Source organism: Patiria miniata, unplaced genomic scaffold (genome assembly GCF_015706575.1).
Source record: "Patiria miniata isolate m_02_andy unplaced genomic scaffold, ASM1570657v1 HiC_scaffold_9, whole genome shotgun sequence".
Classification (NCBI taxonomy): Eukaryota; Metazoa; Echinodermata; class Asteroidea; order Valvatida; family Asterinidae; genus Patiria; species Patiria miniata.
This window is the reverse complement of record NW_024037076.1, coordinates 5,502,960-5,528,431: the sequence shown is the minus strand read 5'-3', so window position 1 is coordinate 5,528,431 and position 25,472 is coordinate 5,502,960. Positions and strand designations below refer to the sequence as shown.

The 25,472-nt window shown below is 45.1% G+C and overlaps 1 protein-coding gene and 1 non-coding gene across 2 annotated transcripts in view; both read right to left on the bottom strand.

The window, feature by feature from the left end:
• Window positions 1-1,349: 1,349 nt before the first annotated feature.
• LOC119720669 (protein PRRC2C-like) overlaps window positions 1,350-25,472 on the bottom strand; it is a 45,610-nt gene continuing 21,487 nt past the window's right edge. The window contains 16 exon segments of the mRNA XM_038190459.1: window positions 1,350-5,302; window positions 5,652-7,058; window positions 7,214-7,486; window positions 9,532-9,821; window positions 10,345-10,585; window positions 11,510-11,676; window positions 12,873-13,089; window positions 14,557-14,843; window positions 15,764-17,974; window positions 18,329-18,878; window positions 19,269-19,465; window positions 20,426-20,813; window positions 22,120-22,287; window positions 22,899-23,045; window positions 24,028-24,115; window positions 24,972-25,205. Coding sequence (XP_038046387.1) covers window positions 3,812-5,302; window positions 5,652-7,058; window positions 7,214-7,486; window positions 9,532-9,821; window positions 10,345-10,585; window positions 11,510-11,676; window positions 12,873-13,089; window positions 14,557-14,843; window positions 15,764-17,974; window positions 18,329-18,878; window positions 19,269-19,465; window positions 20,426-20,813; window positions 22,120-22,287; window positions 22,899-23,045; window positions 24,028-24,115; window positions 24,972-25,205 — 8,356 coding nt within the window. The 3' untranslated portion in view covers window positions 1,350-3,811.
• On the bottom strand, window positions 13,705-13,770 carry LOC119721126. The gene has a single exon (XR_005270158.1). It is a non-coding gene; the product is annotated as a small nucleolar RNA SNORD83 (small nucleolar RNA).

Genomic DNA, 25,472 nt, shown 5'->3' with positions numbered 1-25,472 from the left:
CCTAGAGGTACGTAACGCTGGGGGCGATCAACAATAGTCGCCCGTAACGGTATACCGATGGAGGCGACTAACAATAGTCGCCCGTAGCGGTATACCGCTCGGTGGGCGACCAACACAGTCGCCCCTAGAGGTACGTACCGCTGGGGGCGCTCAACAATCGTCGCCCGTAGCGGTATACCGCTGTAGGCGCAACAACAGTCGCCCCTAGAGGTACGTATTGCTGGAGGCGACCAACAATAGTTGCCCCTAGCGATATACCGCTGGGGGCGACCAACGATAGTCGCCCGTAGCGGTTTACCGCTGGGGGCGACCAACACAGTCGCCCCTAGAGGTACGTACCGCTGGGGGCGATCAATAAGGGTGGTTCTGTCATTTTTCTATTTTCACCAAATTTCTTACACGGTATCATTACCCGACGGAATACATGTACATTTTGTCCCTCATAGTAATAAGCACACTTCGGTCGGGACGAAATATGCTCGTCTTAATAAGGGTCGCCCCCAGAGGTACGTACCGCTAGGGGCGATCAAGGTCAGTATTTGGCCAAATTTGAATGTAAGACTAACCCCTTGCATATTTGCCAATTTTCAGGGATACAATTAGATAAAATCAGTCAAAAATGTTAACTGTTTTTCCCAAAATCAAAATATTGGGCGTTTGAATATTGATTGGTGCTCCCCTTACCTCCAAAAGTCAATTTTTTTGGCCCAATTTGATGAAAAATGTAACGCTAGCCCCTTGCATTTTTTTTTTAATTTTGGACAAAAAAAAAAAGTGAAATCGTTTCAAACTTGCAGGAAAGATGCCTTAAGGGGCCCTTGAACAGATTCCAATGTGACTTGTGGACGGCCACGTACGCTTAAAAAAAAAAGAATATTTTTTTTACAAACCCTCAAGTTCATGGCCCACAATATGCTCAAATAACGAGGGCATGCAAATCATGATTTAGCCGGCGTAGGCAATTTTGGACCGATTTACTGGCCTGCAAACAACCGTAGGGGCGATAGTGGTCGCCGCTAGAGGTACTAGGGGCGATAGTGGTTCTGTCATTTTTCTATTTTCACCAAATTTCTTACACGGTATCATTACCCGACGGAATACATGTACATTTTGTCCCTCATAGTAATAAGCACACTTCGGTCGGGACGAAATATGCTCGTCTTAACCGAAATCTCGTTAAAACCGTGCTCCTATAAACGAGTTGACTGTACTTGCACATGCATGTGTACCAGTTTCTTTTTTTTAACAAGGAACAATGCCTTTTACGTTGCCAGTCATTCAAAATAAAATAAGTAGAAAGGGGAGGGTGTACAACTTAACAACCAACAAATGTTGTGAAACAAACATCATCCTTTAAATTGCAACATAGCATTTTTTTAATCGACTTTTGACCTCTACATTCTGAATTCATTAATATTTTTCTATAGAGCTGGTGAGCCAAGAGTGCCCACCAAAAGAATGCAGTGTTTACACAAAGGTACCCAGGCATCCACTTAAGTGGTACCATACCATTCGTGAAACATGAGAATGGTTTTAAACACTATACATATACAACTGTAGAAATCAAACAAGATTCCTACATTAATTTTTTATACAAAAAGCCGGTAATGGCAACAAGAATGCCTCTTTCCTATATTCAGAAAGATGGCCAATGCGACTTATGCTTTGCTGCATAAACAAGAGTTATTTTCGCTTAGTTTATTCAACTCATACACTACTAATCAAAGACGACTTCATCATCAAACGGCACTTACTAAGTCGTGAAATGGTAAAATTCGTCAAACAAACTGCGACTAAAACTGAAGAGACATCTAAACAGGTAAACGCCGACAATGCAACAGTACACATGCAGCAGCGATGTTTGGTCCATGACCAAAAACCCAAATTTTCAAAACAAAAAAAATTCAAACAGTTTAATCAAAACTAATACTTTATATTTTCCTTACAGTTAAATTGTTACTCTATGTATACATTTAAATACTATAAATTAAGCCCTGTTAATGATATCACAAGAAAGGAAGAAATATAAGGTAATATTTGGTACAGTTGAAACTTTGTTACAAACATCCTTTTTAATATAAACACACTTCAAAAGTACAATACGTCACTTGGGTCAAGTGATGATATCTCAAAACTGATACATTGTACATTCTGAGCTTTTTACTTTCATTTGCTTATTAAAGCACACAATGCAATCGGCACAATGTCCCAAATTGCATAGGACATCGTAACAAAAGTTTCGCTGTACAAACATGAAATATAAAATACCAAATTACCATGCCTATCTTAATCTCAACTTTGAAAGTAATACTTTTCATGCAGACTCTATGGATTGTTTTGCCTATTGGAACAATTCCACCATCTTATTGTATCTGCCTTCGAAGACGGACTTACAAACATTTCTCAATGATAAATTGGAACACCAAGTCTTCAGAATCTGGAGACACTAAAACAAAAAAACCCACAAAGGATGAAATGTCAATCTTATTCAACAAGTACATAAGTTCAAGAAATAATCCTTAAAAATTACGATCGTCTTGAATATTCATTAACAGTTATTTACAATTTTTCTCTGCACAGGGAAAGATCACGCTTGACAAATGCACCAATTTTTCAAAGAATTATCACAAACACACGTTAAAGTTAACTAAATTATAAACTGATATGAATGTTCATCCCACAAAAGGGAGTATGTTTTAAGTAAACGAACAAAAACCAAAAGCATTATGATGTTAAAATACTTTCTAAATATAACTGTGGCAGCGCTAGTCTATCGTTCAATTCAGCTACATGTATAAGTCTATTGCTATCAAACATAAACATTCAGTGCATGAAAGAAGAATGCACACACATTTCATGGTAGAATACAAATAGATGCATCCAGTTTTTGCTTGGCAGATACTATGCATATTCTTCAAAAGTGCAATATTTCACAAGTTCTACCGTACATGTAAAACAACATGAGCGACCAAAACAACCACCACCTGACCTAAAGTGCAACTTAAAAACTCTCGTGCACTGCAATTTGTATTTGCGCTGGCCAACTGCAACTACTGATAACATGGTCGTGGCACTTTCCAAAATCAGCTTTTGAAGAAAACAAAAATGGTTTTAGTAATTAAATAAGTTATCTATCATGTACAATACACACACCGACAAAACTGTTCTTTGCTTCCTGGGTAATAAATGTCATGGCACTCGGATCATTCTCTGACCAAACAAATTGAAATTTTCACACAAACCATGGAATATGCTAATTGATTTATACATGTACAGATCAACTTCACTGACCTGATAATATAATGTGCACGACTTCGAGGAGAAAGGCCTCAATAAGGATACAAGGGATTCTACAGCAATACTACTCAATCCCGAAGTGACCTTTTTCTGAAAAGAAAGGCAAGGTCAACATGATCATGGTTTTTATACACGATCAACCTTTTCAGGACCTTGCTTTGGTTCATTTTGACTTTCATCAAGACCACTTTGAAGGAACCTTCTATACACCTATGTACAATGCATTTTATGGTCTGATTTTTCTTTACAACTTCTACTTGAAAGTGAGGTAAAATTGAACTTATAAGAAAAGACAAAAACTTTGATCTTATCAAGAGGTTTTACATCAGAAATACGTTTCTACAGATGAATCCTATTAATTTTCACAATCTGCATTGGACTGCAACCAAATTAAATCCTGATCACCTAAATACTACATAAATTTACATTCTTAACCTACATCAAAGAAACAGAAGCCCGCTGCCATCATTTCTGTGATGGAATTGATGAAATTTTCGTCAGAAACCGTCTGGTTTTAGTTCTTGTTGGCAGAGGCTCTGGTTTGGGACCCATCCGACTGGGAAGCACCACTGTTCTCTGTGGAAGCCTTGTCGCTGGGTTTTCCGCTACTCTTGCTGGACTCCTGATTTTTAAGATTGGTGAAGAAGGCTTTGGTTGAGGCCAGCAAGGCTTCTCTCTCTGTGGACTTGGAACCCTCAGAGCTGGGTTGTTTGTACTCTCCTGGAGGCCCGGGCTTAGAAGTGCTTGTGTTTCCTAAACTGGAAGCACTCTTGCTCGGACCTGCTGATGGTGTTGACTTACGCTGGAAGCCACCACTCTGGGAGACAGAACTCCCCGTCTGGCTATCAACTGATCTTGGAGCTGGACCTGCAGCAGCTGCAGAAGATGTCGGCATCCTCTGGGGCATGACATTAGCCTGTGGCATTGGCGGTCTGAATCTCATCTGAGCTCCTGCAGGAAAGCGCATCAGTTGGGGAGGCACAGGCTGAGATGGGAACCCTTGTGGTTGCATCTGTGAGGATGGCTGTGGTGGAGGCCCAGGCCTTACCGTCATTCCACGAGGTGCTGCTTGTGTGGATGCTGGTACACGTGGCATAAACGATGCCTGCTGCTGCTGTTGCTGCTGCTGTTGCTGTTGCTGCTGCTGTGGTTGCTGCTGCTGAAACTGCTGATTTTGAACCCCAAACTGCTGACGCACTGCTTGGGTTGGTACATTTGGGAATGTCGGCTTCAAGACCTGATGGCTACCACTTCCAAACTGCTGGCTACCACTTCCAAACTGCTGGCTACCACTTCCAAACTGCTGGTTGATGGAGACTACAGAGGGCACATCTGAGCGGGAGCTAGAGCGCTGGGGCTCTGGCGGCTGTGATGCCCCTGAAATTCGATTGGGGCTGAATGGCTTGGCATCGACATGTTGCTGCATGTCACTACTCTTGGGCGAGGACATCAGGGACGACTCATCTGATGATGGTACTGGCATGTCCAACATGGGCTTCCTATCCATCCCTATAGCCCCACTGTGACCAGTGATGCGAGCTGTTACTGGCTGGCTGCCATAGGGCCCAACAGCAGCAGATTGAGAAAACTGCAGGTTACCCTGACTCTGGTAGTGTAGTTGTGCTGGTTGGGGGTGATGTTGCTGATGTTGCTGATGTTGCTGCTGTTGCTGCTGCTGCTGCTGCATTGGTTGTGGTTGGGCAGGTCCTGCTGGCTGAATCTGAACCGTGCCAAGTGACTGCAAGTGCTGGGCTCCCTGTGGTGGCTGGACTGCTGCAGCTGCCGCTGCTGCTGCTGCTTGGCGGTTGCTCGTCAGGGAATTCAGGGAGTTGAAGAAGTTTGTGGAACCGGCAGACCCAACAGCAGCGGAATGCTGAGTTGGGCCAGGATTGGTGGTGAAGAATGACGCAGGCTGTTGGGCTTGGTGGATGTTAGATTGCAAAATGGGTGTCACCAGGGCATTCCCGAGAAGACGTGTCTGGCTGCCCACTGGCGTTGCAGCACGCTGTCATAGAAAAAATCAAACCAAATTAAGTGAAGCTATACACAAACTCTCGAGCAAACTAAAGATGTATAGTATGCCATTGTACTGAACATAAAAAAATAACGTACTATTTATGAGATGAAATTCAGAAATTTATAAATACATTTATACATTTTGACACATTTGTAGAAACATTTATGAATTTTAAAGAAACACGATGCTTACACTCTGTTTTTATATCATCATTTACCTACTGTTTCCATAAATCTCAATACTTTGTGTAACACTCTTATTAAACATTGGTGACCTACTATTCTGTGTGGTCTTTTATGTCCTATTTGATTGATTTCGCCATAAACAATGCACTCACCTGACCATAGACTGGAGGTTGCTGCATGTTGATGCTTGGCAGAGTCCCATAGGGCACACTGGCAACTGTCTTTGTAACTGTGGACAACCCATTGAAGGAACTCTGCGGTTTGATGGCACTGCTCTGCATATTCATCTCTGGTCGTGTGAAAGCTGCTGACCCATAGGACAGGTAAGACTGGTTGCTGGCCATTGACGGCTGGCTGAGGGACGATGCAATGACAGATCCTGTCAGATTGGGCTGCAAGAAGCTCAGGGGAGCAAAAGACTGCTGTGCGGCAGCCGCTGGTGGGGACGGGGCAATATTGGGAGTCTGGTTCAAGTTGAACGGGAGTGTCCCAGAGTTGGGCTGAATGACGGAGACATTGTACTGGGGTTGGGCATAGGCTTGTGGGGGTTGAATCAGCCGTGCTGTGGCATCACCTGTCGGGAAAGCTGAGAATAAGTGATTTGATGAGCCTTGGGCCCCAAACATTGACTGAGAGGCATTGGCCCCTTGTCCTTGCGGCTGTGCACTGCTGACCTGTACCGTCTGGGTGGGTGCAAGGAGGACTGCCGGCCGGGCAAAGGCAAATGGCTGCATCTTGTTCTGGTCCGGCGTGGTGACCTTGCCATCCAGGCCAATCATGGAAGGGTAAAGCAAGGTGGCCGGATTCACCGACTGCCCGGCAAGGGGCTGGTTAGGGATTGCGGTATACATGGAGAGATTCTTGTTTCCCATGTTGCTGCCAGGCAGCTGCAAGATTCTGGACTCGGATACAAGAGCCGGATTCGAGATGTTGCTGGAGACACCAGAAGACGTGAAGGACATGCTTGATGTGAATGAGGATGTTAAGGGTGCATAGGAGGTTGCGGAGCTACTGGAATGGGATAGAACCATTCTTTCTGGATTGAGCTCCCCATAATTACTGGCAACTGTCGTGGTGGCTACACTCTCCACTACAGACAAGCTGGAGCTGTGCGAAAACTCTGAGAAGTTGGCCTCGCTGCTGCTGGATATCGCTGGCATCATCATGCTGCTGTCAGAAACCAGTGGGTGGTGCGATGAAGATGGCTGAGAAGGGGCAACATCAGTCAGCAGTTCACTTTCCATCTGCAGAGTTTCTTCATCAACATCTGACGGGTCCAGATTGCTCTCTCCCATGGCCTGATGACTGGAGACAGGTGCTGGATTGACAGCCATGCCAGAGGGGGACAGGGCACTTTCACCCCGGCCAGGATTGGCTCCGAGGACAGGCAGGTCCCACAGGTGCTTGGCCGATGCTAGCCTCTGCGTCAGATCCTCCGGCATGGAGGTGACTGGGTGTGGCTGGGTGACACTCTTGGGCAGTTCAATGGTTTGGGGAATGTGAGACACTGATGCGCTTGATGATGGCACTGCACTGGATGATGGCTCGGTTCCCAAACTCTGTAGGAAAGCAAGATAAGTTCTGATAAGCATTTTGTCAAGAATGTAAGCTTGTCCGACCAGCTACTGCTTCGGAATCAGGGCTACCATCAATTAATGTGATTTCAGTGAGTCTACTTCTGACGGATATAATACTAGACTGTGCAGTCACTTACCATTCCTGAAAGTGCCAGGTTACTTTTGCCAATCCCGATGGTCTCTCCTGAACTGACAAACGATCCAATATCTGGTATCCCGAGATCTGGCCTGCCTAGGTCACTGCTGCGGCCTGCCTCCTGACTAACCGAGGGATGGGAGGAGACAGCTGGGGCATCTAGGTTCATCAGCTGGGATGATGACCACTCGCTGGAAGCAGGGAGGTCTCCCGAGGAGCTCATCTGCTGTGGCTGCTGTTGTGACTGCTGTCTAATATGACTGGCCATCAGCTCCTACACAATTTTGAGAGAAATTTAATGTTATAAGCCAATGCCTCTATAGCACTGTGGTGCATTCCAGTGGTGAGTGACCAGCACCCGATTTCATGAAACTCATCAAAACTTATGATGCATCGCAGCACTGCGACGCATCGTATCCCTACAATGCGACACGTCCTGCGATTCATTCACAAAACACGTGGCAAGTGCAACGCGTCGTAGGTATATCTATAGCACAACATGGTGATTGATATGTATTTATTCACCGTTCAATAAATAGTCCTCTGATATTCAGCACAGAGTCGTCGGGTCTCCTCTCAAAAACTTTTTTAAACCTGAAACAAAATGCAGTATGATGCAGTTTTAAAGGAAAACAAGCTTGCGGTGGACTGTATAGCTACTTTGAAATTTCAACTGCAATATTCCAGAATTCCTAGTTACTTTGATGCATTTTCCATTTACAACTTCACACATATTGTCTCCGAATTAAAGTCTCGTTTATGCAATATTTATGGAATAAAACTGGCTAACAAACAGACGCTTCTTGTTTTGTGATGACCACTAGACATGTCATAACTTGCGATGTGTTTCAAGCCATTGTCAAGGAACTTAAGAACAGGCATGCAAATGGGAAGTCACAAAAAAGAGGAAATTCAAATTTTTTGAAGACTTTGTACAGTGTTTTTCTATTTTGAATGGCACACATGGCAAGTCAAAAAAGAGGATATCAGCTGATCTGAGGAAAAGTTGCACGCCTGTAGACATGTAAGTGTTGTGAAATGGATCATATGACGCATTGCAAGTTGCGACATGTCATGCGTCGCAACATGAAATTGGGAGCAGATCCCACAAGGGTGTATATGATAGTAACTCATGCGAAGGCAAATTAACTACTAGCGAATTTGCAACTAGTCTCAGTGAAAACTGCGGCAACCCTCTGACCCATTTTCTGCACCAAATCTAATATGGATGTGCAAGGGTGCAGATTGTGCCCAAGTGAACTGAAGGGAGCACTAAAGAACATCAACAAAGATGTCACTTCTTACTTGAGAAAGTCCGAAAGACAAGGGCACCATTCTTGGTGTCAAGTTCAATCATGTCCATGATTCAACTACACAACTCCACTACTCCACTTGCATTCGTACGTGGGGAAAAATCAGGCATTATCGTCTTTCTCTTCTAACAAATGTCTGTGAAATGTTTCGCTAATGCTCCCATCGCTATCCTCGAGATAAGCATCATGATTTTTGAAGCATTTCATTTTGTACAACTAAATCTGACACCTCAGAAAATCTCACAACATAATGGATTTTATCCACTGGATCATTCACGAGGCTACCCGTTCCCGACCGGCCATGTGCTGGCAGACGGTGCGCGCAACGCGGTACGTACGCTGGTACCATCGCATATCATTGTGTGCAGCTGTACATGCACGCATCACACTGTATTACTGTGCGACGTTGCGACACAGTGATTTTTCCATGTCAATGTTAACCTTTCGTCTAGCTGGAAAAGGCTCCGAGCAGTGTTATGACCTGAGTTTTTACCGTTGAAACACTGCAGTAACGACGGGTGAAAGAGATTAAAACTACGTACCCGATGATTCTAACATGTCATTTCCATCGACTTTTTTTCGAAATTATGATTGAAATAAAATGACATTTTGTTGTTAAATCGTTACAAAATCAAATTTTGTGGAACACATTTGTAAGAAAATCAGAAATTTCATTGGAAAATTCAAAAAGTCGGATTTCCGATTAAAATCGGAAGAGTTTCATCTCTAAACATGAGTATCTCTCCACACCATCTTGCCGTTACTCAATGTACTACCCACCCTTCTTTTTTTTTATTCAACATACAATGCAATACTATCCTGTATTGGTGTGAATGGGTTAACAGTCCAGAATACATTGGAATAAACGTGTGAGCTTGGTTTTGTGACCATGAGTTATAAGGGAACCCACGTAAAACAAGGCAATAATGTCAGGGTTCGTAAACACCATTCATTATTAAAGTCCAAGCCCCAAGGAAAACAAATCCGCTGTGTTAGGTTTAATTACCTGAATCAGCCGATTGTCCACTTTGCTCTCAGCGCTAGGCGAGTTGCGCTGTGAGGATGGGTTGGAGCCATGGTGGTCGCTGTTCAGCTCTACTCCACTGTCGTGCTGGTCCGAGTCAGGTTTGCCAGGCCCAGCACCCTGAGCCTTGACGGCAGGCATGCCAGACATCATGGTCATGCTGACCAGGCTGCTCTGGTTGGAGTTAGAGAGGGGTGCCACTGGCACTTGTAGAGGCTTCTCCCAGGCATTGATCAATGGAGGGGTTTGGGCTGCAGCTGAAGACAGAGCACCTGGAAAAAGGGACACTGGAGATTTGAGATTGACGCTACATATTGACTTGCTATGCCTTGTCAGCCTTGTTATTACTTGGGTCAATATTGGTCAAGACCCCCATTGGTTTGTACACAGTAGGCCAGGAGATGAGGAAAAAATGTTTGACCATTGGTGACCTCTTAAATAGTAGGAGGGTTAGTGGCCACTGGAAAATAAAATCCTATGATTTCTAAATGCTAGTTTGTAAGTTTAAGTGACTATATGTATGGTAGGCTTAACTCTGGCATCCAGGTTGAGTCTTCAAAACTTGAGTATTTTCATTTTCTGTCTTCAACCAAAAAGGCTGAAATTTCACATGTTGGTTAAAAAACTAAAATGTGATATATGAGTTTAGTATGTCGAAGCAAGAAATATACACAAATTTCTTCAGATCAGTCCATTTCTACATCAGCTCTCCAAAAGTTCTGGATGTATAGTGTAGCTGCCGCTAGGCAGTGTTTTCTTGGTACAGTGTCTTAAAGCTTTAGGAATATAACTCACTGCTCCTAGTTGGCATGATGACATTAGACGGGCCCATCAGCAGCCCCATATTTGCTGGCTCTGTCGTCATTGGCTTGGTACCAGGAGCCTTGTTGAGTGGCCCCACCGCCCGGCTGGCAGAGGCAGTGCTTGGGGACTCCTTGGGGGACTCCTTCACCTGCTGCTTGAATCGTGGTGGGAGCTTGGAGTGGCTGCGGGAGGGCTTGCTGGAGGGGGCATTGATGCGGGTCTGCTTCATGGCCTGTAGAGGTCATATCCGAAATTCAAACATCAATTAAATAATAACCCTATTATTGTTATTTCAGGCCGTAGGCACGGGATTCGGACCACGCTAAGCCTGTCCACAATTAGCGGTTACCAGGTTGTGTAAAATGGTACGCAATCCGTATGTACGAAACCAGTGATCACTATCGCATATACGAGGCCCCACTGTGCTTGATGGATCCTTTGCAAATAGACTGGAATGTGCGCAGCATTTTGGGACTGTGGGCCCCATAAATACAACACATATCAAGTATCCATAAAAGGGACAATTATCAGTTAGCAAATCATAGGGGAATCTAGTCTTATTCCTAGACTCATGTACACGGGTAGTGCCTAATATGACGTCAAAGGTCTCAGATCATTCGTACACGTTTGTACACCGCGTTGTGAGAGCAGTTTCGTAACCTTTTCATAGACAACTTTGGCAATTGTGAGAGCAAATAACACATATCTGAACTGAAATTTCTGTACATTAAAAATATATGTTCGGTAAAACACTCTGATTTAATATATTTTTGTATCTATTTATTTTATTTTTTATGTGCGAGGCCGCAATACTCTCAGAAAAAGCTTGAGGCTGGCACTGAAATTTGGGCCGCCTCACACTGAATGGGCAGGGGAAACATTGCCGCATCTTACTGTAGTATCTTCCTTCCACCAATACCCTTGAAACAGGTATTCAGCAAACTATGCCAATAAACTGAAGTCACTTTTACATACTGTGCACACGTTACCTGCAAAGGTTAACTTGGGCGCGCACATTTGCCATCAGTGGAACTTTTGTGCCCTCAATTTGCTCTTGGGATTTAAGGTACGCAGTGCACTTTGCAGTTCAGATAGAGGGCCAGCTCTTTGCAATTCAGATAGAGGGCCAATGCTGTGCCACATTGCACCGACCTACCTCAGCAAGGGCCTGCGTCTCCTGTTTCTTCCTCTCGGCTTCCTGGGCCTTCTGGCGCTCTTTCTGGGTCTTCTTGGAGCGCACCTCTTGGAAGCCTTCGTCAGGAGTGAGTAGCTCATTGGGGTCCTCTACTATCACCTCGGGATTGTCATCCACAACCACGACACCTGATGTGGAGAGTCAGTTCTCAAGTTTATTTTCCCAATACTTGTATAATCGCAATTCGAAATTCAGGTCTTGGACTATTTTTTTCTGCTGACAATACAAGTCCTAGATGTGGGTTTTGTTCTCCCAATACAGTGGGTTTTGTTCTCCCAATACAGTGGGTTCCTGGTAAGCGCGGTCAAGCAGCTGCGGCCGTAGAAGGCACAATCAACAAGATGAGTCAAATCCGATCTTGGGAACCTTGGCTCGGCCCAAGGAAAATTTAGCATGCCTCGAGTGTGCTATTACATCCAAGCTAATGTGAGTGTGTGAAGTATGCTTGGAGTTTCTCAGGGTCCGAGAGCTGTAGTTCCAAAGATTTGGTTTGTCTTGTTGATAGCGCCCTCTGCCAATCCAGCTGCTTGACAGCCAGGGATTGGCTGCATTATGAATAATCTGACGCGAACTGGAACTGGTTAAACCAGTTCACGTCAGATGACGTGTTAACACAATCTGGCTGTTTTTATACACGAGCACGGCTGACGGGTTAAAATTTCAAACGTGCCCAGACTCGCCTCCGGGTGACGTCTTAACACTCTAATCTCTCATTTGTTTTGTACACACACACAAAGTCCAAGCAGTCCGTGGAGGCGGACCATGTGTTGACCTTGAACTGGGTCACTGTGCACGGCCTATTCTACAATTTACGCTCCGTGAGCACACCCGAGTGTTGAAAAATATTAGGTTGCGGTAAGAAATATCGTACAAATACAGTTGAAATGACTCTTGCGAATCAGTATTTTGTGGCGTTTGGCTGTATATTAGAAGCTGGCTGCTATATTTTGCCTTTTTTGAAAATCAAAATTTTCAGCAAAAATAATCCCGTCTCAAAGTGGTAAATTGGGGAGATGTAAACGAGACTATGTGTTGGACAGATTTACTATTACTACCTGTGCAAGGTGTTTCTCTGCTTTGCAAAATGTGCAGGTATCAAATAGAATTGCCAATGCATGGTCTGTCAGCAAGTCTCATATTATCACTCTTGTATCAATGTTTCAAATATGACAAAAGGTTGGAATTGCTCGCACATTAATACAAAACTTCTTTACTGAATTTGACAAGAGTGAATGCCTTCTCACCATTGAATGGTTATGCCTTGCACGAATGGACGCCAACTTAAATCCTAAAAAAAACTGAATGGAAACTTGCAAGAACTCACTGGCAAAGTTGTTGATATCGTACATGGCGATGGTTTCTCGTTTCTTCTCTGCTGTTGTCTTGACCTTGCTGGCACTGCTGCTGTTGCTGCTGTTGCTGCTGCTGTTGTTGCTGCTGCTGTTGTTGTTGCCTGCACCGCTGATCTTTCCAGAGATGACCGCAGACGCTGGCTTCTTGTTGGTGACCAGGCCATAGTTGGACATGTCAGTCAGGGCATTCTGAAAGTCAACAGGGACAGGGGAGACGAGTGACAGTTTTGCCATAGAGTCCATCACAAGTCCATCACAAGGTAATAATAATAACATGATTTATAGCGCGCATTTTCGCCAGTATCAATGCGCGACTAAGAACAACTCCAGAAGACAAGTTACAGATTATGTGGAGAGAACAGATCAGTTTTCAGTCTGCCCTTAAAGTTGTCAAGAGAACTGATGTTGCGGATGTTGTGTGACAAGGAATTCCAGCGTCGGGGACCAGACACTGCGAAGGCCCTGTCCCCTGCCTTTTTGAATGTGCATGGAACTCTTAGGTTGTTACTGGAACGGAGGCCACTACGGCTTGGTGCATTAATGACTTTTGACGCAGTTCATTTGAATAGCTTGAGACTCGACTCGGGACTGGCAAACTTCAAGTGACGGACTTGTAGAAAGGTCTTGGAAGGATTTGTGATGTACTCGACGACTAGAGGAGTAGATATTGAAATGAAGCAAAGTGATTAAAAACCACACACTGGAACACCACGTTGATGCTAACAGAGGGCATCTGTTTCTGGGGTACACAGATGGTAACACAATTTGGTTCTTTTTATAACAGCATTTACTTGTCAAAGGGCATGCCATCAGTCATGGGTAGTGGATAGAGTGTAATCATGTACTCATCAAATCACAACATCATCTGGCAGCTCACATTCCGTATTGCATCTGAGACCTTTCAGTTGCTATTCAGCCCGGCCTTTGAGTCTCGGATGTTTTGGGATGGTTGAGTAACAAGTAATTTGGTGCAAGACAGTCTTTGACAATGCATGAATTGTCTGAACTCCATAGGCAATGGAGCAGAAATCACTCAAAACTGCCGCTGGGCGAGTATGCAACTCACTCTACCCTCCCAGGCCTACCCAAACTCTACAAATTTGGTATCATAAAACTTTTAACCCTTTCCTTTAATACCACATTGTTTATTGACATGGCTCTTCCCAGGACCTAACTGTTTGCTTTTGTTTTTTGATAGGCAACACCATGTCACTGAAGTTAATTTAGAGGCAACTTGTGCTAAGTAATCTCTAAGAAGAAAATGACAGGCAAATTTTAAATGTGTGAAATGTTTTGAGGAATTTGCATACGTTATAAGGAAATTAAACTTTGTTAATCTCGAGGAGTTCCTTACAGTGCATTTCATTGCATCAGTGCAACAAGGTCGTAACTCGATTCTGCAACAAAGACGTATCCCGCACGAATACGGTCCGTGCAACAAGGTTGTATCTTGACGTCCTTTGACTTTGTGTGTACATCCGGGTTATTTTAAGTGAGACAGACCTTTTCACATTCTGAAACTCGCGTTTCATGTACTGCCCATTTTAGGAGATACGACCTTGTTGCACGGACGCAACAATTTGGCTGCCAACAAGTTGCTTGTGAAAGTTGCCAATGTGAATCGGCCCTTAGAATGCTAATGCCTAGTTTGAGTACCTTGACAGCAGTAGGATCCTTGAGCTGCACACTATCCACTCTGAAAACCTTCTCTTCCCTTACGGGTCGGCCGTCGGGCTTCCGCTGTGTGGACACAGGCCCGCTTTTACCTCCAGACCTCCTGTTATTAGCCCCACCTCCGCCGCCACCGCTGCTGCTGCTGCTACCGTTACCAGGCACTCGCCGGTCCCCTGCTCGACTTCCCGATGAGCCGCTTCCCCGCGACGATGAGCTGCGACTTCCATCGCGCTGGTTGCTCCCGCTCTTCCCTGTGGACTCGTGCCCATCTGTGGTGAAGAGAAAAATGTTCTTTTTACTGTACTGCTTTTAGACTCAAAGGGAAGATACAACATTTGCAAACATCAAAAAACGAAATGATCAAATTATCACGAAATACCTCACTAAATTGTCAGGGATTGACAGTCTAAAGCATCCTGTAAAATCGTGGCTCCTGGTGTGCTGACATTTTCAAGAAAAACTGTATTTTTCCATCGCTGGTCGGCCGACCAGCGTTGGAAAAAACTGGCTTTTTTTCAGAAACTGCTCCTATTTTTCATATTTAGTTATTCCGCATTTTCTTTGCAATAGATTACACACCTGTGAAGGGTTACAAACCTGCTAGAGTGATTCTTTGACTTTACAATTCCCCAAAGTCTTTACGTTTCTCAGTTTTATCCTAAGTCGGGTCGGGGAACCAGACTTCAAGAAAATGAATGGTTTTCTTGGTTTTTCCAGCATCTACAAGCCCAAAACGTGAAACAAGTCTGTTTAACAGTATTTGCTATAACATACTAATCCTCCAAATCTATTTATTTCTGAAAATTGCAGCAAAAGTTGTACATTCCCTTTAAGAAGCATTTGCAAAGTTTTGAACCCTTGGAAAGCTTAACAGCAATCAAGGCCTATTCAAACTGGAACTTATGTCCGTACTGATGTCAGTATTTTCTCAATGGGAATACTGCACACACCGAAGGTCGGTTCATACTTCACACAAATGTGCTTCACACTAAAACTATGTTAGTATGAACTGGCCCTGCACTTGTAAGCAGCCAGTTATGGGCAACATCATGGGAATGAGCCACATTCTCAAAAAGAACATTCTAAATTCAAAAGCACTGGAAACAGATGACCATTTTTAAGCCACTTGTTTGTTTCATGGACTTTTGAAAGCTTTTATAAAAGTAATTATTTAGTATGCTAATTTTACCTGGTTCAGTTCGTCCACTGCTCCTGTAGAATCTGTCTCCAGTTGGTCGTTGTCCAGTCGGACCTTTCTTGGCTCCCGATCCTCCGTTGATGCTGTTATTGCTGCTATGATTGACTTGGATGTTCTCCTTGGACTCCGTCCAGGCTTCCTGCGACGGCTTCTCCTTCTTCTCTTCCGTCTTCTCCCTCTTCTCGTTGAAGTCGCTGCTCTCTGAGGCGGTTTCCCACTCCTCATTGTTCAGATCTGAGGAGTTCTGTTTGGTCAGGGCTGGCTTAGTTGAGGCAGCAGACGTGATTGCTCCTTCACTACTGCTGCTTGTCCGTGGTGCTGGGTTCCTAACAGGTCCTCCACGACCTCTGGGTTCCCGTCCCCCACGTCCTCTGCCCCTCCCTCTTGTGTTCTGGAATCTTGGTGGACGCTCAGGGCGCAACCTTTGCTCCACGCGGCTTCCTTTACCAGGTTTCCCCCTCCTGATATCAGATCGTTCATATTGGTCTCTTGGTGGTTTCCTATCAGAGACTTCATCATCTCTTCTGCTGTTATCCCGTTTAGTGTCCCTGTTGTCCTTATCCCTGTCACCATCCCATTCCCGGTAATTGTCCTTGCCTCTGAAATCCCGTCCCTTGTAGCCATCCCGGTCCCGATATGAATCTCTTCCCATATGCATAGCACTTGCACTCCTATTTTGTGGACCTCCCCTTCCACGATTACTACTAGAGCCTCCCCTGCCACGGCCTCTTCTAGAAGGCTCTCCTCTCGGCACAAATCCTCGTTTTTCTCCACTTTTAAACACACTCCCGTCTGAATGGCTCTCCCTCATCACCCCATCCTCACTTGCAGCAACTTCTTTCTTTTCTATTGCTTCTTTGTCATCTCCTTTAGATCCTTGTTTTAATATGGCTTCTTTAGCTGGGGCAGCCTCATCCACAGTTTCTAAATTGAGGTTTGGAACGTCCTCTAAATCTTCACTTGGAGTTGGTCTTCGGCCTTCATATGGTTGATAGCGACGCTCCCCTCTTCCCTTTGAATAACCCGAGCCATAGGGTCTTGAGCCGCGACCCCGGCTGCGACCCGAATCTACTCTGGTCCCACGCCCCCTGGAATCTCTCCTATCAGCAACAGGCCCATCTCTCCTTCCTCGTGGAGGTCTATCTGGCCTCTCTCCTCTGTCTCTTCTATATGGCTGGTCCGGTCTGATCGGTCTGTCTGATTTCTCTCGTCTGTCTGATCTGTCTCGTCTGAGTCTGCTTGACTCCCTACCCTTGTCAACTGTGGGGTCTTTTGCATCTTTGCAACTTTTGCTCTCAACCGTATCAACTGAAGATTTGTCGGATACTGAACCAGCATCACTCTTTTTATCGTTCTTGTCTGAGCTACTTTTATCCTTGACAGCATCACCTGAAACTGCAGTTGATGCATCAGGCCTTGTAGATCCTTCCTTTCTCTGCTCAGTAGTGGAAGGGGTGAGCCTTGGCGGCTCTTGCCATTTCTTCCTCTCAGCAGGCTCTTTCTGATGCCCTGGCTTTTTACCCAGATCAGCCACTGCATCCCGTTTCTTGTTTGCCTCGCCATCATTTCTTGACCTGCCTTCAGGGGATTCCTGATGGCCAGCGGAACTGATTCTGTCTCTTCGGTCCCGCTGACCCGTCTCCTTACTATCGCTTCCTTTGCGCTGTTTGCCTTCTGATACCTGCCTGTCATCCTGACGCTTACCAGACTGAGACCAGGCTTTATGCTCCCCAGATCCTTGTTTTGGCTTCTCTGAGAATCCCCCACGGATGCTGTCTGCAGCTTTGCCATCGGTATTGGACTGTCGCTCTTTTGGTGACGGCTCCGCAGCTTGACGCTCAGCCTGCTGATTCACACCCTCTTTGTGATCAGAACTACTCCTCCGTTGCTCATGATAATGCTTCCCACTGTCCCCCTTGCCAGGGACTCTATCATCATATCTGTCCATGTCAGATTCCTGTCTGGATCTGTTGGGATGCTGGGGCTGGCGGCCATCCCGCCCGCTGCCACCAGACCGAGAATCATATCTCCTGCCTCCTCTGTCTGGATCGGGATATCTCCTCCTCTCTGACTCAAAGTGGGGTTGAGGCTGGGTTTCCATGAGAGGGACTGGCTGGGGCTTATCTGGGACTGAGGATGGGGTTGGTTTCATTTCTTGATTATCCGTTCTGCCATCACCTCGTCTGGCTTGTGGGTATGCACCTTCGAATAAATAAATGTACATATGTAAATACCTCTTGCTAAGACAGTTCTTTTCCGTAGCTTCCATCGTACAAAAAAATATGGGAAATTGTGAGTTTTTTTTATAAAAATCTAGACCAGCACTTTTGAATAGATTCCAGAGATAAGTGCGCGCGTCACTCGTTGGACAACTATTCCTGAGTGTTGAGTTGCAATACGCCATGCCTGTAAGGTACAAGGAGTACAAACCAACTATATTTGGGGAAATTTGAGTTTGTAGTTTGTGACATACTCTCATACTCTCTGCCTGCTGCATACAAAATAAACATAGATATCAGTAGGTTATGACTCGGGGTGAAACAATTGGTTCTTTACCTGGTGGTTGGGGTGCAGCTTTTGGTTCTTGTGGTGGACCTTCAGGTGCTGTCCAAGCTGTCCGCACCTCCCCGCCGAGTCTGCCGTCCTTTGTGGTGTCACCACCCTGTCCATCTCTCGGCTCACCACCACGCCCATCTCTCGGCTCCACACCACGCCCATCCCTCGGCTCCACACCACGCCCATCTCTCAGCTCCCCACCACGCCCATCTCTCGGCTCCACACCACGCCCATCTCTCTGCTCCCCACCACGCCCATCTCTCAACTCCCCACCACGCACATCTCTCGGCTCCACACCACGCCCATCTCTCGGCTCCCCACCCCGCCCTTCTCTGCTCTCCACCTGAGCGGACTCCCAGTCGTCTGGGCTTCTCCTGTTGTTGGATTCTTGTCTCTTGATCTCTCTGGGAGGGCCGCTGCGGCCGTCTTGCTGATCGGGACCATCCCTGGCCTCCCGTCGAATCTCCCGGGGGTCACCAGACTCCCTTTGGGAGGGATATGATGGATGAGGGGGAGGTGGCGCACCTGACCCCTGCTCCTGTTCATGTTGCTGAGACAGAAAAGAAAAAAAGGAATACTATATCAATACTCAAACTATTTTGGTTGTTCAGAACTTGCTTGCTCGAACATAAAGAAGTCCCATGGGATTGTTGCTATTCCCTAAGCGGACGTTCAAAATAATTGAGGGAAACCTGAACTTTGAGTAAAGGAAGAACAGTTACTTAGTAAAGTTACTAAGTAAATTTTGTCAATCGAGTTGTAAAAGAAAAAGTAACGGCTTGCAGTTCATGACCACTTGGATGAGTTTTCTGAGACATTTTGCTTTTCTAGTGCCAAATCCCTTCAAAGAAAAACAAATTGCCACTTCAAATTCAAAAACTTGGTACATTCTTTTGTATTTCAAAATGGAAACACAGCAGATGTTTTGCTTTGGCCATACCTGCTGTGGCGGATAAGGGGGATAACGTCTCAGGGATGGGTCGTGATGTGGAGGCATTTGCTGCGGATATGGCTTTTGTTGCTGCTGTGGCGGGTGTTGCTGCTGTGGCGGGTATTGCTGTTGCTGATGTTGGTGCTGCTGCTGTTGCTTGAGGAACCGCGGTGGTAGGTTCCTGAGCTGCTGACGCTGGTAAGTTCCTGTTGACAAATTGGTAGTGTCGGTGTTACAATTTGTATAAATGAACTGAGATTCTCGCAAGATTGTCTACTACCCTATTTTCTAATTGCAACCCCGTGGTCAAATGAGACTTGTAGGTTTGCCGGTGGGCATGACCAAAGTATGTAAGGTTTGTGGTAACACTATGTGAATTTGATCTCTTTTGAGTTTAGTGGTTCTGAGTAGAACCAACTGTTTTAACTCGACGTTTCAACAGCGTGCTCTGCAGCCGATTTCACAAAAAAATGCGTAGCTTGCGCCATGCGTAAGACTTACGCAACAAATTTGACCTGATGGATCTTGCTATACTGGGCAGGCTTGTGCTTTTGACAAGTGTTGCATGTTGCTGCGTTTAGTAGGGTTTCTAGCCAAAATACCTAGGGGTAAGGGTTAATGTTTATAGTGATTACAATGATTATTAGATTACAATGATTATGCAATAGGCTGATTCGTTAAGCTCAGTGATGAATGTCCAAAATATGTGTGCAAAAGTCCAACATGCCTGCACGTGTGTATCCGCTCCGTTCACAAGTATCCCCTCACCGGAAAAGAAAGTACAGTTGGGGGTGACCGACCGACGCCATCTTGCCTGACTCTAATTCATTTGCTGCGAAGCGCGGTCACTGCGTGTACACAGTACAAATCCCCTGGTGTACGTGTGTCACACACAAGGAACGGTGCGCATCAACCAGCGAAATGTCGCGCCCATGGGACGTCGTTGCTAGGTAAAAGGGCGCCCTGTTTCGTCGGCGCACGGAGCCCATACCATGTACGCATGCAGTGTGCCATTCGAGAGGCACATGTTGCCCACATGGGTTGGGCCTAATAGCTAAGTTTATTCACTTGATGCCTTTTGATCATTTCCACAATGATCCTAAAACTAAGCCAAGTATTTTTCAATATTTTGGCGTTACAAAACTTCCTGGACATCACAAACCCACCTCTCCCATCACGGCCTTGTCTGGGCCCGGACCCATCGCTGCTACCGCTCTCCGTCCGCTGTCTCTTGCCACCGTCTCTAGAGGGCAGCACCAACTCGCTCCCCCTGTCCTCCCCACTGCCGGCAGCAGCTGGCCCGCTCCCTTCCGTCTCCGAGTCCGGCCTGGGTCGTTCCCCCATGCGTTCCTCCAGCTTGCGCAGTTTCTCCTGGGCGGCCGCTTTGCGATCTTGGTCCAGCTGTTCCTCCTCTTGCTCCTTGAGCAGGCGGCGTTGGCGAGCCCTCTCAATGTTCTTGGTCATCTCGTCCGATTGCTTCTGGCGCTGTTGGCGCCAGCGGTCCTCCTCTTCGTCCATGGGCGGCTTGGAACCCTGCAGGACGACCGGGTTAGGCTGATCGTTTTGAAATGAGATAAAGCAATTGTTAAGGCAACTATTTACAGTGTTTCGATAAATGTACATCAAAATCAACACCTGTCCACTAAACCCAATAACCCAAGTCTTCTCCACGCACAAAAGGTTGGAACACAGTACAGGGTGAGTAAAAAAAAAAAACCAAAACCCAAATGGCAGGACCACTTTTTGAGTAAGTTTCTGTAGCACTTTCAAAATCTAAAAACCCAATCAATGAGCTTTCTTTTAGTACAAGAATCATTCAAATCATGCATGTACTTTTCAAGTTACGTAATTTTGAACACAATTGCCATTTTAAAGTTCTGTCCATGGATCAAAAAAAAAGGTAAAGTCTTCTTTCAGCAAAACGAATACAATTCACAGGCATCCCTACGAGACTTTTTTTCGTTTTGCTGAAAGAACACTTACTTTTTTTGTGATCCGTGGACAGAACTTTAAAATGGTGTTTGTGTTCAAAATTCCGCAACTTGAAAAGTACATGAGTGATTTGAATGATTCTTGTACTAAAAGAAAGCTTAATGACTGGGCTTTCATATCCTAGATTTTGAAAGTGCTACAGGCAAAACTTCATTCAAAACTTGGTCCTGCCATTTGGGTTTCGTTTTTCACAACCCCTGTATAGTTCCTGAATAATTTATCCCCACAAGTCAGTGAGCAGACCATTTTTATAGCTGTTGTTTTCTGTTTGATTCAGAACCACGTCATAAAAATTCTTTTATAATCAAATTCTCTACACCGATACTTAAAGATTTAAATTTGATTTCAGCTGCAACTGTACGGGGAGAAACCCCCACAGAAAGCAAACAAATATCAGGATGGGAAGAGGGCCGAGGGAAATAAGAGGTGGATGTGAAATTTTCATGACAATTTGAGCATCTAAGGTTTAATCCCTCAAATAAGCGAGTTTGCTATTCCAAAATAGTCTGGTGTACAGCAAGATTCAACAATTTTTTTTCGGAATAACCGCGGCGGATAAATGCACAAAAGGCTATGACGGACTTGATAATCGAATCTGCATCCTGTGCAATTTCTCTTTCAATCGAAAAGAGATGGAATTTTCGTTCGCACAAAAGTATGGACACACAAGACACCTACAAAAACGTCGCTGTCCAAATTTTTCTTTTGCAAAATGTTACACTTCAGAACATGATGATCTCTTCAATTTTGCTGGTAACCCGCTATGCTTTTGCATGCATGCGATAAATTTTTATCCCGAAAGAAAAATCAGCGTATCTTGATGTGCACATGCGCAGTTGGAGTACCCAACTGGCTTATTGAGGCCTACCTGTGGTGGACCACTGGCTAGTGGTGGACCACTGGCTAGAGGTGGGCCATGTGGCGGGGGCTGCTGAAAGTGAGGGCCCTGTGGGGGCATTCTGCTATATTGACCCTGGGGTGGGGGCTGGGGCGGACCTCTCTGGTCAAATGGTGGCTGTTCTCCACGATTCCAGCCCTGGAAATCAATCACACAAGAAAATCAACTCAACATTCTGGAAATAATAGAAGACCTCGTGTGTACCCAAACCACAAGTTGCAACCAATATTTACATTGGATCATATTGGATTTGAAAGGGCGAAAAAAGAAAATAATGCAAGATAAACTTGCGTGATCCCTCTGGCAGGGTCATCTTAAGTCCCCAACAGAAAGATTATTGTCACCAAGTTTGGTTGAGATTGAAGTCTGACTTTTCATATGACAGCACTAAACAGTTTACCTAACCGAAATGGAACACACCGACATAAGACACACAGAAGGAAAAGACTACTGCTTTTCCATTGGCCATCGGGGTTGCTCGGCTGATAAGCGAATTTTTTGAATTATGTACAGAGCATAAGTACAAGTGTGAACATGCATGAATAAAAGGATTGTACGGATTGTAGAGCAGCGCTCTACAATCCTTTAGTCTTTATTCAAGTCGCCTGGACATTGAGTACCCTCGCTATGGTGTAAAGAAAAATACGCATCCAAATTACACTCAACAGAGTATCCAAGTGTTTAAAGCAAGCCCCAATGTTGTGCTAAGGGTTCTAACAATGGGCTTTGTTTAAAAGAACTTCACATACCTGTGGTACCATACCAGGGTGCATCTGTCCACCTGGTCCCTGGCCCTGGGGACCCATCCTTCCCCCTGGGGGCTGTTGCTGCATCTGGTTGTGGGGCGGGGTACCAGACATGCCTGGTCTATCCCTTGGTCTCTCTCTATAATCATCCTGTAATAGGGCAACATGTGAGAAATGAGTAAAAAACTCAGATACAGAGCATGGGAAGGGTGCAGTCGAATAAAGCATTCAGTGAGACTACATGGGTGAGCAGCCACAAAATCCTAGGAAGTCCAAGCTGAACCTCCGATAAGCAAATGAACATCTTTCTAATCACAACATTGAAAGTCTTAGGCTTCATCCTGGGCCTTAACCCTAACCCTCCTCCAAAATCATGGAACGTTTTGAAAGATTTTGGAGGATTGATGCTGAATGGCAAAAAAGTGTTCGTTCATTTTGGAGGATGCATTGTGTCGAGTTCGTAGGCTGCGCCTAGCACTGCTTATGTTCAGTTATGCATAATTGAGCCCTGCATTATGCTCGATATCATCCGCACCACATCTGAATGTCATCGGCACTGCCTCAACACATTAACAGTGATTGTTAGAGGATTTTGCAGGATTGAGGCAATGGTCACCCTTCCACTGAACAAATTCAAGAAATAACGGATGATTTTTGGAGGATTGAGGCTGAAACCAAACTTAATTGAATATACAACTGGAAAGGTAAAAAAAAAAACCTTGAAATTCAAAGCTATGCAAGATGTTCTACAGTGCTCTTTACCTGAGTGAACCACTGCATCCTACCACTAAATACAAACCTTGACTGTTTCAAGTTATTACCCACAAATTATGTTGAAGGGGGACTGAAAATCACGATTGAACTTTGACTACTTCTAGTGACTGAAGCGCTGGAACTGCGGTGCCCTCCGTACTAGGGCTCCAACAAAGACAGTGTAGTAATAAGGCGGTTTTACGGCATGTATACATGGGTATAAGAAACCTGACATTCCCTGGAGGACACAAGGCCCCCAAAAAACTGGTAAGGAGAATACAAATGAGAAAGAAAGTCACCCCGGATAGATCTACACATTCATGACATTCCCCAAGGCCGCATTGTCACAATTAATAAAAATTGCAGAGCTCTGACTTACTCGGTTTGCGTCCAGCCGCCTCCTGTCTTCCGCAGAGTCATTTCTTGCATCACGGGGTCTCTGTTGCTGACTGCCATCATCTTTATTCCTATAAAATAAATCAGCAGGAAATATAATTATGCCTTTGTATATCAAATTTAACAGAGATCTTCAAAATAGGTACGGCGATGGTTTTCTGAGAACCAATTCTGAACTTGTTCTTTGGCTGAGCATTAACCCTACCTCCCTAGGGGGTGTGCAAAATCGTATTAAAATTGGAGGATTCAGGACTGTTAGGGCTATGAACACTTTCTTAAAATGCATCTGTATCAGCACTACGCAATCCAATTGCCTTTCTATCTTCCTTATCAAACCTGTAGCAACTGCACTAAATTGTATAACATTGTGTATATGCACTGAAGAATTCCAAAAACCAGAGTACTTCGGCAGTTTCAGGTGCCACAGGGAGTAATAGGCAGGATGGTTTTGGGCGCTACAGTGACCAATCCGTTAACCCTAACCCGCTAGCAAAATAATCCATCTGACTGCATGTTCAAATTGGATACTGCCCAAATCCTCCAAAATCATCTGCCAATTCTTAAATTTGTTTGGCGGAGGGGTTACCACTGCCTCAATCCTACAAAACCCTCTAAATCACTTGTAAGACGTTGTAGCAGTGTGGATATCTGGAAGCAGTGCGGATGATATCTAGTATAATTTAGGACTATTTATACATGGCTAATCATAAACAAATGGTACAGACACCTTCAAGATCAAAGGGAGCTAATAATTAACAGGCATACAGCTTCCATCCTCCAAAATCCTCCAAAATCCTCCAAAAGCACCTGGTTGATTTTTGAGGAATGCGGAGGGTTGAGGTTAACTGCTTCCCCCAATCATTCATATTCAAATTATGTTGAATTTTCAGTCGCCAATGTGGGCATGTCAATATTTGGATGCCAAACCTTTTTTTCTTTTCTCCTTTGTGGCCTTCTTCCTCGTCGCTGAACACCAGCTTGGCGGAGTAGTCCACCTCTCCATGGGCCGTTGCCCAGCCATCCATGGTCTTCGTGGGTTGGTCTAGGTGGTCCAGCTGCTGCAGGGTCTCTGCACTGACGATGGTCGTCTTCTGGAAGCGCCCTCCGGCCCTGGGGTCGGGATTGTTGGGGCCTCTGCCTGGTCCGCCTGGTTTCATTTGTCTGAAAATGGACGTAGATGTGTAAGTTAAACACAAGACTAAGCTTGCCAAGTCCAGCTGGAGCCGAAGGTCTGAGATATACTCAGTGACTCAGTCAGTCAGCCAGCCAGTGACACACTGAGTCAGAGAGCAGTAAGCTGGGCCTTCATGTCCCGCAAAAAGACCCAGAATTGTCCGTCCTCATCCACTTCAAAAGCTTTCCCAACCCGACACTCCACCATGAAATGACTGCTAATATTTCTGTTCTCCTGGATGGGATCCACAGTAG